Raw genomic sequence first — 15,080 nt, forward strand, 5'->3', positions numbered from 1 at the left:
AGGAGGAGAAAAGCCTCACCCAGCACTAGGTGACAGTAAAATGCAGTACACTTCTAGCACAGAAACTCAGTTCATGTCAGTAATAAAAGACAGTAGGAAGAAAAGAGTCTTGCTGCTGCATAGTAGTCATGGGAGGGGTATAGACCAGATGGTACAGGACAGATTAGGAACAGGGCACCAAATGAACCAAATGCTAGCATAAAATTTAATCTATTCCATAAAATCAAGCAATAGAAGCCATATCAACAATGTACGAAAAGACAAATTGCCACTTACCGTAAAGAAGGCACATTATGTTCCAGACAGGCAACGTAACATACCTTCTTTATGGTAAGTAGCAATCTGTCTTCTCCTACATTGTTAATCTATTCCAACTACTCAAAACTACTAACAAAGTTTATTTAAAAAAATCAAGGAACATGCAAATAATTACAAAAATAAGTAATTCCTATAAATTATGGGTCACAGGTAGCAAATAGATTTATCAATAATTCCTTAAATATAATAAAAAGTATAGTGACAAAGAGTTTAAGAGAAAAATCACAGCAGTATATTGAAATGTAACTCTCATAAAATTCATATCTTTGGCCTGTTCCGTCATGTTCAGTTCTTTGTGAGCCTTGCTTGTGTTTGGGTGAATAAATGAACTATTGCGAAATGGGGGTTGTTTGGTGTAACTAACCCGAACTTCTCCCTCACTGGTGACCCTGAGTTGTAATGTCTTCTGTTTTCGCCGTTTTACTGAGTCCGCGACCTCCGCGTCGGTTATTTTCGTGTGAATTACATCGACACAGCATTCGAACAATGACTTTGTACCAGAGCATAATGCCAGATTTTGTGATCGACATGCATTGTGTTGTGGGTGATGTACACCCACCAGGACTGCAACACGATGCCTCTCACTCGACGATTACGCCGATTTTGCCGGACGTTTTCGAGCCTGCAACAACAAGTGAGGTTAGGAGTGTGCATGACTCCAGCTATCAAACGCCTTTGTTCCCACCACATGTGCACTCCCTCATCAACTGTGCAGTTACCTCTTACGGATCTCCGTGCAGTGCGGGACCAATGCCGATTTCTGCAAATGCTTCGTTGGACAACCTACCACCGCCAGGACAACAATTTGCCACGCCGCAATCCGTGCAGTACCACGCGGATACCTGCCACATGGCCGGAACTGCTCCATTCACAGGTCAACCTCCTCAGCAACCAACCACGCCCATGCCTGCCTCAGTTCAGCATCAGCACATGCCTTTCTACTTTGATACCTCGGCCTGCAACAGGAACAATAACTTGTTATCTTTGCCTGACCTCCACCTCCGTCCCACTGCTATGCCTCAGTGTTTTGTGCCATGACATTCATCTTATCTGCACACCATTTTGAGTGGAGTGCCTATGAACAGTGAACATTCTCATTTCCCACACTGTGCTTCTGGACAGCCCGCACCTCCGCAGCCTCCCTGCAAGACAGGTGGCCCCGGCTCTGATCATACGTTGAGCTTTCTGCGGACTAACACACGTTCTCAAACTTTGAAATTTTTCTCACCTGTCGCCCCCGCACTGGCTCCAGTCGAGTTTCCGCTACCGTTCTTGGCACATCTCGGTGCCTGATCCGCGTCGGTCCTCTGAGACGTGTCAATCCGAACACACCAGCAACGTGTTGAGCTTCCGCAACCGCAATCGACACATTACAGTGTCTCACCCGGGTTGGCCTTTCGCGTCGCAACGGATCGCGCTCAACCACAACGTGTCACCATCACGCTGCCACCCGAACAGCCATCGTTGCCACATACCCTGGAGGCACACTCTCCTGGAATAGTACAGCAACAACAGCTCGTTTCAGGCAGTGCCCCGATGAACTCAACTCAACCTGTTCTTCCCAACATTCTACAACCCTTACTGACGCTGCCACCATTTAATCCCGACAGAGCTACAACCTGGTTCAAAATTGTGGACAAAGTGTTCGACCATTACGGACTCAATGAGTCAACCAGGTTTCTGTGCCTCATCACCCACCTGCACGACCAGGAGGACTTGACTGCTGACCTGGTCGATGCCCAGGACTCATCTACCCAGTACACTCTAGCCAAAAAGACAGTTCTACGTCGGCTTGCACGCTCAACTGAGGCAGCAATACGGCAAGTGCTCCATGTTGAGCAACTAGGCAATGACAAACCTTCCCAGCTCTGTAGATGACTACGCGCCCTGGTCAGTGCCGATCTACTCTCTGACACAGCTCTCCTCACCATCTGGTCAGATAAACTATCTCCTCACATCCGCTTTGCTCTGGCTCAGAGGTCTCCCGAACCTGTCAAGAGAAGAATGACAATTGCTGACAAGCTACACGATGCATCACTATTCTATTTCGCCAGCCACTGCCTACCTGACAAGTCTCAGGTTCAGGCTTATCGTCCTGCAGCCGGACGCGGCCGGCGGGGCCGCACTGTGCCGACTGTTCCGCTCACTCCGGGGAAACAGTAAACAAGCTACTGGGGCGTCACCATCTCCGCTGTACGGTCACGCCCCCTCCTGCAACTGAGCCTGCTGCAGCCACTGAACCTCAGCCACCACCACAGGCAACGAACGTTCCACAGGAAAGGCAACCTCACTACTCGTACTGTTACTTCCGCACACGGTTTGGTGAGGCGGCATGGAACTGCAGACCACCCTGCTACTTCCCAAACGCCAATCGCAGGTAGGTCTGGGGGCCACCTCCTGCGCACAACATGACAGGCACCCCCCAGTGCTCCATTCTGTCCAGGAACGACTGGATAATTGCTGACAACTTTACATTAAAGTCATTTTGTTGGGATACCTTTTCCTAGTGGACACAGGCGCTGATGTTTTGTTGCTGCCTACGTCCTTAGCGTCGTCGAACATCCGCCCTCATCATACGTCACTGCAGGCCATGAATTCAACTACACTACAATGCTCGGGTTCAACTTCCCACGTCGTCTCACTCTCTGCAAACTGCAAACTCGAGTGGACTTTTTTAGTGTGCGAAATTGACGAACCTATACTAAGCATTGACTTCTTGCGACACCACAAACTTTCACTGGACCTAGTGCGAAACACCGTGTTTCATCACCCGTCCAAGACTCACTTCCCCCGTGCTCCATCGAGCAAACCCCCCTGTGACACATCGGTCCGGGCTCATTTCATCCGTACATGATCATCTCTGTCAACAACGCTACAAAAAACAATGCACGAGTGCCTCATTGATCTTGAAAACATCGTTCGCCTATGCAAGGAAAACTTTGAGCTCTCCCTCGGGTTCCACGAAACTCGGCTCCAGCTCTTCAATGCAGCAAAGGAATTACAGACACTACAGCAAGGACAAAGCAAGGTCAATAAGTGCGCCGAATCTGCTTGCAGTCTCAGCAATTGAGCCTCTATGTGTTTACCTCCCACTATCCCTCACAACTGTGCTATCAAGACTGCCATAACATGTACTGACAGCTCTGCAGGGCCACACCCTCCTAGCACAGCAGCGTTTGACACTCGGCCGGACACAAGTGCGCATGTGTGACAAGTTTCACGTGTTCCCGAACTGACAGCTCCTACCCCGCCCCTCGCGGACAGCACCTCAAACTATGCAACTTCGGTTCCTGCGCACCACCGTGCGGCCGCCACTGACAACACAAACAGTGCACTCGTGCCAAGCGTTTTGCCCGCGACCGTGTTGCCACAGGCCGCACCCTTGGACAACGGACACACTAATGGCTCACGAGCTCTACCGAGCTCACCCGACCATGGTGCCACTGCTTCAGGTCGGCGGCCATCATGTCACGTTGACTCCTGGGACACTCTGCTGCCTCAGCTCCTGTCGGATCTGTTGAGTGGCTCCGAACACCAGGACCATGCCTCGCCTGCCCTGCCCGCCACACATTGTAAACAAACCACCTCCCGCGCCGCTGGCAACATTTCTGTTGTCACCAATGGCACGGTTCACAAGCTTCACCTCACGCCAGGTCCCCCGATCTCCAGTAAACCACATCGACTTTGTCCCGAGTGCCTCTCCGACCTTAAAATCAGATTTCTGAACTACTAAGCTCCGGCGTCATTAAACCCTCTGCCAGTAGCTGGTCTATGCCCATACATTTGACACCCAAGAAAGACGGGTCCTGGTGCATGTGTGGAGACTACTGTTGACTAAACGCACGAACAATTATGGACACCTTCCCCATACCCAACATTGCCGAGTTTACTAGTTCCCTCGCAGGTGCGACCACGTTCTCTGTCATTGATTGCAAATGGGCCTACCACCAGATCCCCATGGCACCTGAAGACATCAAGAAGACAGCAATCACCACCCCGATCGGGTTATTTCAGTTTCAGTTCATGCCCTTCAGTCTGAAAAATGCAGCCCAGACCTGGCAACACCTCATCAACGAAGTGCTATTTGACCTAAAATTTTGTTTTGCATTTCTTGATGACAATCTTTTGGTCAGCTCCTCCGTCAAGGACAACATTTGACATGTGGAAACTGTTATGAACACTCTCGTGGCAGCAGGCATCGAGACCAACCAGGACAAATTGCAGCTACATCAACACGCTGTCAGTTTTCTTGGTTTTTGGGTCTCTGCCGACGGCATTTCACTGCCCCCTGAGAAAGTACATACAATACTAAACCTACCCAGACCTTCGTCATTCAAAGAGCTCCGGCGATTTCTGGGGACAGTCAATTATTATTGGTGACATCTATCTTGGGCTGCGGAGATTCAGGCTCCACTGACGGATGCCTTGGCAGGCACCAACACTTCTGGATCTCGGCCCGTTCCATGGACCCCTGCTATGACTGACTCTTTCACTGCCCTCAAAAATCTTCTTGCTGAGGCCTGCACCATTGCGCATCCTCATCCCAATGCGTAGCTTTTCATCACCACAGATGTAAGCAATACTGCCATCGGTGCCATCCTTAGCCAGACAATCGACGGCCCCTGCAGTTCCTCTTACACAAGCTTACCAATGTACAACGGAAATATTCCGTGTTTGACAGGGAGTTGCTCGCGGTCTACAAAGTGATCAAGCATTTTAAGATGGACGTTGAGGGACACCCTTTCTATGTTTTAATGGACCGCAAACCCCTGGCTGCAGCCATTACAAACCTGCCAGCTGAACTGCCTCCTCGCCACTTCAGATACATGGACTTCATATCTCAATTCACCAATGATGTCAGACACATAAAGGGTGCTGAAAATATAGTTGCTGATTTCCTTTCATGAGTCGACGCTGTCCGTTCGCTGTTCGACCTCTCTGAACTGCCTAACATCCAACCCGCTGACAAGGAAACACAAAACCTGATTTCAGACTCTACGTCTTCACTACACTTTGTCCGCACCACCTTCCCTGGCATTTCTTGCGAGATCTGGTGCGACGACAGTACGGGCACGTTACACCCCCTCATCACAACCACACTCTGTCGAGCTGTCTTCAATGCATTGTATAATTTCGCCCACCCCGGTGTTCGTGCATCCACCCATCTCGTAGCGGAGTGCTTTGTGTGGAGAAATGCCAACAAGCTCCTGCGTCGCATGCCAACGCTGCAAAGTACACAAACACACTTCACCCCCCCCCCCCCACCCCCCCACCCTCGGCGCCTTTACGATCCCTCCTGGGCGTTTCCACCATATTCATACTGAAATTGTCGGCCTCCTCCCCCCCCTCTAACACCTTTCGTTATGTTCTCTTGTCTATCGACCGAACAACTCACTGAGTCGAGGCTGTCCCCCTCCCCAATATTACGGCAGAAACTGTTGCTCGAGCTTTCGTCGAGTCATGGGTATCGCGTTTCAGATGTCCAGCTATCATCACGACTGACCAGGGCAGACAATTTGAGTTGGCCCTGTTCAACTAGATTTGTAACATTTGCGGCATCTGGTGCATCCATACCACAGCATATCACCCGCAAAATAACAGGCTAGTTGAGTGCTGGCATCGCACTTTCAAGGCCGCTCTTTGATGCCACGACTCTCTATGGATGGAGGCCCTTCCCCTTGTGCTACTTGGCATTCGTGCGATCTATAAAGAAGACCTCAAAGGCACAATAGCCAAGTTTGTATACGGCCAGAACATTGTTCTCCCTGGCGAACTTGTAAGACCTTCCGCTTCTCTCCCTCAGTCTGACTTACCTTCCTTCGTGGACCGCGTCAGATGCCACTTCATCAACCTCCATATCCGTCCACCCGCCAGCCACTCCTGCCCTAAGGTTCACATCCCGAAATCGCTGGACAATTGCGAGTATGTCATGCTCCGAGATGATACTGTCCGTGCTCCCCTCCAACCTCCATATACTGGCCCGTACCGAGTTCTCTGTATGCAACACCAAAACTCTATCCTTTTCCTAATGTTGTTGATATTGCAAATTAGAATTTCTATTGTTTGACTCATAAATGTTCAGATGTAGCCATATTTACAAATTAATTTGCAACGTGAATTTAAAATGACTCATTCTACATCATTATGATTTATCGTGGAAAATGATCCACGGAACATGAAACTAACTACCTAGGGCACATCATGGAATTACAATTTCGTAAATGAGGAAAGTGTGGGAGTAATTATGTAGAGATGAAGAAGTTTGGGCAATATAGACCAGTATAGATGGCTACACCCAACCAGTATTCTGAATGAAGACCACAATAACAACAGCTGAAGAGTGGTCTAGGAGTGGGCAAAATAGGAAATTTGCACAGTGTGAAAACTCGTTTCATCCAACAGTAAATGTATACTATCACATATTTTATTCAGTGATGCATTTGTTTTGCTTATACAGGGTGAACCAGAACTTCACCAACAAACATTATCAGGTTTTTCAGGGGTTCCTCCTGAATATTTTGGTATAAGGGATCTCAGTTTTTAGCAACTCATTACAAAGTTACTAGTTATAACCATCCCTTTGTTTGCACTGTAGCTTTTTAGCAACTCATTACAAAGTTACTAGTTATAACCATCCCTTTGTTTGCACTGTAGCTTTATTTAGAACCGCTTGTACTTGATTTGTAGGGTTTTCTGAAAAATTTTCTTCATCTGAGGAATATGTCTTGCTACTTCCCTTTAGCTCATGTTTTATTTATATCTGCTGTTTTTTATTTGACAGGCATGAGCTGAACCATCTAAATGCAGTACTTCTAACGTGATATACTTGGCCCTCCTTTTAAGTTTACTTTGACTGCTCTCCCTTCCTAAGTACAGAGATCACTATGCCAATTTTTGGTCAGGAAACGAGGATTGCCTTATGACGAGAGTGGAATATCATCGATTCTTGAAAGCATTTTCTTAAAAGTTGTTGCAATACATATTATTTCATCTGGAACTGTTTAAAAAATGTGGACTGAGGACAAAGAAAAATTTGCTTGTTTTGTACTCTGTTTACAGTATCCTCAATCTTCAATCAGCATAATTGATTGACTATTCATACATTATAACAGATGTTTACATACAGGTGTTAAAACAATTAAAATGTAGAACTGAATGAAAAGTCCAATAGTTCTCAACAGCTGTACTTACTGAAGTTGATTAGAGACTCACATAACTGGTTTGCAATTTTTAAGTTGCATCTTCTGGTGTATATAATACTATGTCCCGTACAGTAAGTCTCCCCTGACCCGCAGCTCTGGGTGACTTTCCCAAAATCTACACCTTTCCAGTCTTTTTCCTTCAACCCTCTTCCTTCCCGTTCAACCCTTGTGCCTGGAGGAGCAGCCACTGGCTCCTAAAACTTGCCAATTACAACAGTCTTTTACATGTGTGTTCTGCCACCACTTGGTGAGTAGATTTTTCTATCTATCCAATTAAATAATATTGTCAATTATTGACTGTTTTTGCTGTTATACTATGTCATATGGTATAGGAAGCCATTACAGAATGCTGAAGGACTGTCCAATCTTTGTTAAAACCACAATTAACTGTCATCACTTGACCAATTAAAATATGTTCCTGTGAGCATTTTGCAACAAACAGACTATGCTTGTAGAATCTGCATAGTACTGGCAGAAAAATTAGCAATCTGTTGTGGATTAGGAGATATCATGTTGTACTGGTTCTGCGTGATATCTTCCTTTAGAAGGGACGCTTTACTTGGTTCATTCCTTATTACGTTCAGGGTTCCTTGACTTTTATTTATTGACTTAGGCCTTTTAATCTTATTGCCCTCTTACTACTGTAAGTTAAGGACAGGTGTGGTGTGTCCCAAGACTTAAATGCGGGTTGTTACAGTGTTGCTCATATTCTCTCTCTCTCTCTTTCTGTGTGTGTGTGTGTGTTTGTGTGAGTGAGTGAGAGAGAGAGAGAGAGAGAGAGAGATGAACGTTACTATTTTCTATTTATGGAACTATGATTCAACGAGTGTGCCTTGAATACTTATTAATTTCCCTAGGGCTCTATACTTTTTATGTTTAGAACAGGTACATTTAATTGCAAATAATATGTACAAAGTCACTCTGGGGTTACCATATTCTTATGCGTTACATTTTATTGGAAATTGATGTTGGCGGAAAACATATGGTAAGGAGTTGTACTAGCGAAGAAGCGCCCCATACTTAACTTACCGCAGGTTATTTCCAACACCAAACTGTCGTGTTTATAACAACCAATAAATTCTGTATTGTTTGCAGTATTAGCTTTGTGAATCGCGACTGCCATAAAATAAGAAATATGTGATTATTTTCTGAGGGAGATGTGCAGCATATTTTTATCAGTATTAATACAACTAATTTTCCCTTTCTTACAAGTTAAGAGGAAAACTGTTATTAATACGCTAAGACACTAATAATATTTTCATTAGTACATTACTATACGTGACACAGAAATCAACTGCAATTATAATATCGTTCATTTGTGAAATCGTCTGCTACTGTCAACTTGCTGATGATTTGGTTATCGCAACGCATTAGCTACACTATTGCAGTTTTTTGAAACAAGGGGAATTCTCCGCAGGGAACAGGTTATCTTAAATGATTCAATAATGAACGCTGTTACCTTGCAACTTTGTTAAAACGCAAAATTTGTGTCATGTGCCTACTGCTATGGCTAGTTTTACCCATAATGCAACGTAATGTTTACTGCGCACCATACTACCGCGCACATTTTAACAGTTGAGTACAAGATGGCGTTGTGCTTGCATGTTGTTTAAATATGTTGGCGTTAAACTGGAGATACTTCTGTCCGCGATGCCGCTATAGCTAGTGTATAATGTCAGAACAGAAACAGGGTACTTTGACGTCTATCGGTACTAATAAAAAGGAGAAAAAAGTGAAAGAAGTTTCCAAAACAGTACGTTTTACAATTACACTTGGGGAGTCGACGGAAGAAGCATGTCCTGAGTTCAACTACAGGGATTTGCTCCGTTCCGCAGAGGTGAGTTATCACTGAAAATGGTCGTGTTCCTCGAAGCCAAGACGTCAGAGTGATGATGTGTCCTTGCTATTATCTAAAATGAGGTGTTAGGCAAATTTGTTGTCATTCTTTTTTATAAAACTATAGTTTTCTGACGTGAAGGTGTGATGCCATCTCATGTAGTATGCGTCTGTTCGGCCTTCTTTTGAGAGTTTGATATGTCGCCTGCTGTTCGTAATAATACACTACGAATGCTCTGGCGACCAGACGCCATATTTGAAAGGAATAGGAAAGTTTACGCTTTAATAATAGATAAAGAAAAGTGACACCAGGAGAAGTGTCATTGGAACTTCGCGTTTTCAGCATTTAGTGTAATTCTTAATGCAGTAAAGATTGACAGCCTCTGCTTCCTGTTGTTTAAGAAAAGTGGATCTATAATTTAGTGTTTTTGGTAATAATCTGCAACGTACATCGATCTGATTTTACACCAGCTGCGAGAATGGCGTTGCGTTTCAGTTCGAGGCTGAAAGTAATGGATTCATAGGAAAAATACTATTATTGACGAGAGATTTGCATAGAAATAAGATTACTTTAATGCTAATTGAAATATGTGCCTGTTGTTGAGTAAGCGGCAGTCGCAGTAGGAATTTGAGAATGTCCAAAAATTCGAACGAGTTTGAGGCAATACTAGTAGCATTTGAATCAAAAAGAAAAGCGAGTATAAACTTAATTTCCGAAATCAAGATATAATGAAACCAAAATGTCAAGACGCGGTAAAGTTGTATGTAAACATTGTCATGAATATTTTTGTTTACATGTTGTGGGAATACAGTGCGAAAAATTTAAAACTTTCTGAATGCTCCGGAAATAAGTTGATACATAATCAAACTTAATAATTGCCTTATTGGAATAGTGTATGGTAGAGCCTTTGTTTCTTTACACCTTATATCGAGGTGTGTAATGCTTTTACAGCCAGGTACCAGCCGGGAACGTAACAGACCGAACGTTTCAAGTACAGAATTAAAATGAAGAAAAAGTTATTTTTGGCGAAATATGTTGTAAGAACATGTGCTACGGATAAAAAATTGGAAGGGTGTGCGTAGGACGAAACTAATTGGCGTAGCAGGAAAGAATAGCATGTAAGTGAAACTCCTGTACTCGAAAGTGGGCGTGATCACAGGAAAAAACAAAACAAGTTGTGATCTTTGTATATTTTTACGAATCGATTATTTACATTATTAGAGATGCGGTTGGAAGTCGCGGTGGCTAGGGAATGGCATTGAGACGAAGTGCCCTACGAAGAAATGGATGCGCTAGCGCATGTGAGCGACGGTGGACCACTGAAACCAGATGCTGTGTTCTAGTTGTCTGTCCGGCATAGTAGTCAGCAATCGCGAAGTGTAGTAGCAGAGGCAGACATATTTGAGTTATCAGGCTGTTGATGGAGGAGCAAAACTGATTCAAATTATTGTTGTAGGGACAGGCTGTCACCCATTTTGGACTTTCTTAAAGGCACGCACGACGGAAAGGCGCTATTATAAGCTAATATAGTGTTTGCTGTGCCGTCATGATATACAAATTTTAAGAACGAGGGTTACTGGATTAATTTCTTTACGAGAATTGACGAGAGGTAAAGGCGATAAATGTATTAGCTGCCTGAAAGGTTTTTTTTTAGGATGTGGAGTCGAGTAGCTTTCAAAAATGCTCATTGGCAAATATATGGGGAGGAACTGTAGCAACTGAGAGTTTTTTTTCATACGTAGGCCTATCGCAAAAACAATATTTCAGCCTAGACGAACTGTACGAGAAGGATCAGTCTTCGCAGTAATCATCGAGAATGTTCAATACCATTTAATTGTTCAGTTCCGCATAAGTTTATTATTTAGTAGCAGTGGTTTCAAAAATGCCATTTAATTTTTCGGCCACAACAATAACGGAGAAAAGGCGCGTGATCATGGAGTATAACTTATTGTTGATAGTGTTACCGTATAATTTTTTTATTGTTGAGACAGCGAAAGGCAAGTTAGGAAAGCGGATTGATCCTCATGTCGTTTGTTTATAGCATAACAGTTTAAGTTCCTGTCTATTACGATATGACACTGGATAAGTAAACCACCATAGCTTCCTTCAACCGTTGTTGTCAACTAGAAATTGTGCAAATTTCTATTGATCTGATGTGAGAAAGAAATTGACATGTATACATGAAGCTGTGGAATAATTGGAAAACAATACTTATATATTCTTGTTGCGTTATAGCTTCCACAATTATGTGAGTCTAAACATAAAAAACGACATGAGAAGAGAATTGTAAATGCACCAAATAAAATTTTTCAGTATTTGATGGCACTCATATTTTTTGTAATGTAGCATTCGTATATATTTTAGGAAACTATTCTTTTGTTTCAAAACACTTGATTGTAGATTGATGATTCCATTACCCGTGTCTCTGGATCTCTAAATCTGTTATACTTAATTCCACATCCACCCATCCGTTTCCAATGCTCCCTTTCCCTCTTCATAGCGTGTGGGAAAAGTGCCAGCACAAAGAAATCTTCAGAAGACAAAAACACAGACATGCTGATGTGGGCTATGATCTTATTAAAGTCCTGTGCAAATGTTGGTATCGCACCATCTACACTGTTTATCCGTGTAACACTTCCCGTCATTACCAGTGCCCCCCTCTCCCTGCCTGTACCCACTCCCCACCTTTATCTGTTTAACTGTCTCCCCCACATTTATTTGTAGATCCTATCCCTTTCTTTTCCCTTTTATAAAACCTCCCCCATCTCTCTCCCTACTCCACCGCTCTCTCCACTCCCCCCTCCCACCCTTGTGCACATTTCTCAACACTCTCTTTACCTGTTTCTCTACCATAGCATTCATATCTCTCTCCCCTGCCCCCTTAATCCACCTCTCTTATCTCTCCCCACAACTATATTCATCTCACCTCCTCAGCTTACATTCCTTTATCCTCTCCCCACACCAATGACCTCTTTCTCCCGCCGCCTTCATTCGCCACACCCTAACCCATCCCACCGCCATCGTCACTCTCTTCCTCACCTGCAATTTCACACAACCTCCATGCTGCCGCCTCTCACTCCCCCATCCCCCATGCTGCAACCCCTCATTATAAACCCCCCCCCCCCCCCCACGTGCTACATCATACTCTTTTTCTCTGTTCGCTATCTCCTCTCACTCCCCCATCCGCAAACCCTTGAACATGCTGCTGCTCCTGCCACTTCTGCCTACCCTCACCCCTGCCACAATCCACCTCCCCTCACCCTATTCACTTCCATCACCACCTGCCCCCATCCGCTTCTCCTTCACTCACCTCTCCTGCCAGAATTCCCCCCTCCACATGCCTCTTCAGCTAACAAGGATCCTCACTTCACTCCCACCCTCCATCTGTCTCAACCCTCACCCCTCCTTTCCTTCTTCCTCCGCCAGTATCTGCATCTCCCTCATACCTGCCTATTTTCATCCATCTCTTCCTAGGTCTCCCTCTCTCCCCCAGCCCCCCCCCCCTCTCTCTCTCTCTCTCTCTCTCTCTCTCTCTCTCTCTCTCTCTCTCTCTCTCTCTCTCTCTCTCTCTCTCTCTCTCTCTCTCTCTCTCTCTCCCCCCCCCCTCTCTTTTGTGTGTGTGTGTGTGTGTGTAAAAGAAAACCACCTTTAATATTCCCCCCTCCCCCTCACCGCACTCTTGCCTTCATCACGCCCTCCCTCTCACCCTTATCCCCTTTGTTTTCCACACCCACATATATTTGTCCACTTTCTATCTCCACATATATCTTTCCCCTTTCCATCCACACATCAAACTCACAGCCTTTACCCCTCAGTACAGTTCAACTCCGTTTTGTCCACTTCCCACTAACCTCTTCCCATAAAGTCCCAATCTCCTCTTCTCACCCTCCTCCATTACTACTCTTCCTTTCCCCCTGCCTCGATTTCCTCCAGTTCCTCTGCCTCGATTTCCTCCAGTTTCCCTGCCTCAATTTCCTTCGACTGTCCCTTTCCACCCTGCCTCCATTTCCTCCAACTGCCCCTTTCCGCCATGCCTCCAATTCTCCTTTGCCGACTTCGTGCCCCCCCCTTCGCGCCCCTCCCCGGCTCCCGCCCCCCTTCGCGCGCCTCCCTGGCTCCCGCCCCCCCCTTCGCGCGCCTCCCTGGCTCCCGCCCCCCCTTCGCGCGCCTCCCCGGCTCCCGCCCCCCTTCGCGCGCCTCCCCGGCACCCGCCCCCTTCGCGCGCCTCCCCGGCTCCCGCCCCCCTTCGCGCGCCTCCCCGGCTCCCGCCCCCCCTTCGCGCGCCTCCCCGGCTCCCGCCCCCCTTCGCGCGCCTCCCCGGCTCCCGCCCCCCTTCGCGCGCCTCCCCGGCTCCCGCCCCCCCTTCGCGCGCCTCCCCGGCTCCCGCCCCCCTTCGCGCGCCTCCCCGGCTCCCGCCCCCCCTTCGCGCGCCTCCCCGGCTCCCGCCCCCCCCCCCCCCCTTCGCGCCCCTGCCCGGCTCCCGCCCCCCCCCCTTCGCGCCCCTGCCCGGCTCCCGCCCCCCCCTTCGCGCCCCTGCCCGGCTCCCGCCCCCCCCTTCGCGCCCCTGCCCGGCTCCCGCCCCCCCCTTCGCGCCCCTGCCCGGCTCCCGCCCCCCCTTCGCGCCCCTGCCCGGCTCCCGCCCCCCCTCCGCGCCCCTCCCCGGCTCCCGCCCCCCTCCGCGCCCCCTCCGCGGCTCGCGCCCCTCCACCCGATCCTCCCATCGCGCCCCTCACCCCCCCCCCCCTTTCGCGCCCCTCACCCCCTCCCCCCCTTTCGCGCCCCTCACCCCTCCCCCCCTTTCGCGCCCCTCACCCCCTCCCCCCCTTTCGCGCCCCTCACCCCCTCCCCCCCCCCCCCCCTTTGTCGCCCCACACCGCCCCCCCCCCTTTGGCGCCCCAACCGCCCCCCCCCTTTGGCGGCCCCACACCGCCCCCCCCCTTTGGCGCCCCACCCGCCCCCCCCCTTTGTCGCCCCACACCGCCCCCCCCCCCTTTGGCGCCCCAACCGCCCCCCCCCTTTGGCGCCCCACACCGCCCCCCTCCTTTCGCGCCCCACAGCGCTCCGCCCTCTTTCGCGCCCCTCTCCCCCCCTTCGCGCCCCTCCCTAGCTCCCGCCCCCTCTCTCCCTCCCCGGCTCCCGCCCCCCTCCTCTCGGCGCCCTTCACCCCCATCCCTCCCTCCCTCTCTCCCCGGCTGCCGCCCCCCTTCGCTCCCCTTCGTCACCGGCTCCCGCCTCCCTTCGCTCCCCTCCCTCCCTCCCTCTCTTCCCGCCCCCCTTCGCTCCCCTCTCTCCCCGGTTCCTGCCCCCCTTCGCCCCTCTCCCGCCCTCCCCGGCTCTCCGCACCTCTCCCTCCCCGGCTCTGGTCATTGCTCTGTCCCCTTCGCGCTCCTTTCTCTGGAGACCATTACACTCACCTACCATACCCCTAGAGATCCTAGAATGGACTCCCACCTCGCATGTCATTATTCAGAGACCGGCTTTGCCCCCCTCCCCGCCCCTCCCCCCCCCCTCCCCCCCCCCCGCCCCTCCCCCCCCCCTCCCCCCCCCCCCCAACCTTCCCCTGTCTGAAGATCAGTGTCAGCACTTTCCCATAGAGACTGGTTCTTACCTTCCCCCTTACCGCATGCCCCTGACCACGCCTCTGTTGGGTGGCCCTCCCTCCTCACACTAGTGCGGCAGGTCCTCGCCCCGCCCCTGTGGCAATGCTGGTAACCCTCCCAAAA

The 15,080-nt window shown here is 48.7% G+C and overlaps 1 protein-coding gene and 1 long non-coding RNA gene across 3 annotated transcripts in view; one reads left to right on the plus strand and one right to left on the minus strand.

Moving 5' to 3' along the window:
* Positions 1 to 504: 504 nt before the first annotated feature.
* Positions 505 to 9,036, minus strand: LOC126412346 (uncharacterized). The gene is made up of 3 exons (XR_007575276.1): positions 8,980 to 9,036; positions 1,038 to 1,274; positions 505 to 940 (listed from the first exon to the last, which is right to left on the minus strand). It is a non-coding gene; the product is annotated as an uncharacterized LOC126412346 (long non-coding RNA).
* A 74-nt stretch (positions 9,037 to 9,110) lies between these two features.
* The window catches only part of LOC126412195 (ubinuclein-1), a 389,778-nt gene continuing 383,808 nt past the window's right edge, over positions 9,111 to 15,080 (plus strand). For both annotated transcript variants that reach the window (XM_050081677.1, XM_050081678.1), the window contains exon 1: positions 9,111 to 9,357. In XM_050081677.1, the coding sequence (XP_049937634.1) occupies positions 9,193 to 9,357 (165 nt within the window). In that variant the 5' untranslated portion in view covers positions 9,111 to 9,192. The remainder of the gene's footprint in view (positions 9,358 to 15,080) is intronic.

Source organism: Schistocerca serialis, chromosome 7, assembly GCF_023864345.2.
Source record: "Schistocerca serialis cubense isolate TAMUIC-IGC-003099 chromosome 7, iqSchSeri2.2, whole genome shotgun sequence".
NCBI classification, from domain to species: Eukaryota; Metazoa; Arthropoda; class Insecta; order Orthoptera; family Acrididae; genus Schistocerca; species Schistocerca serialis.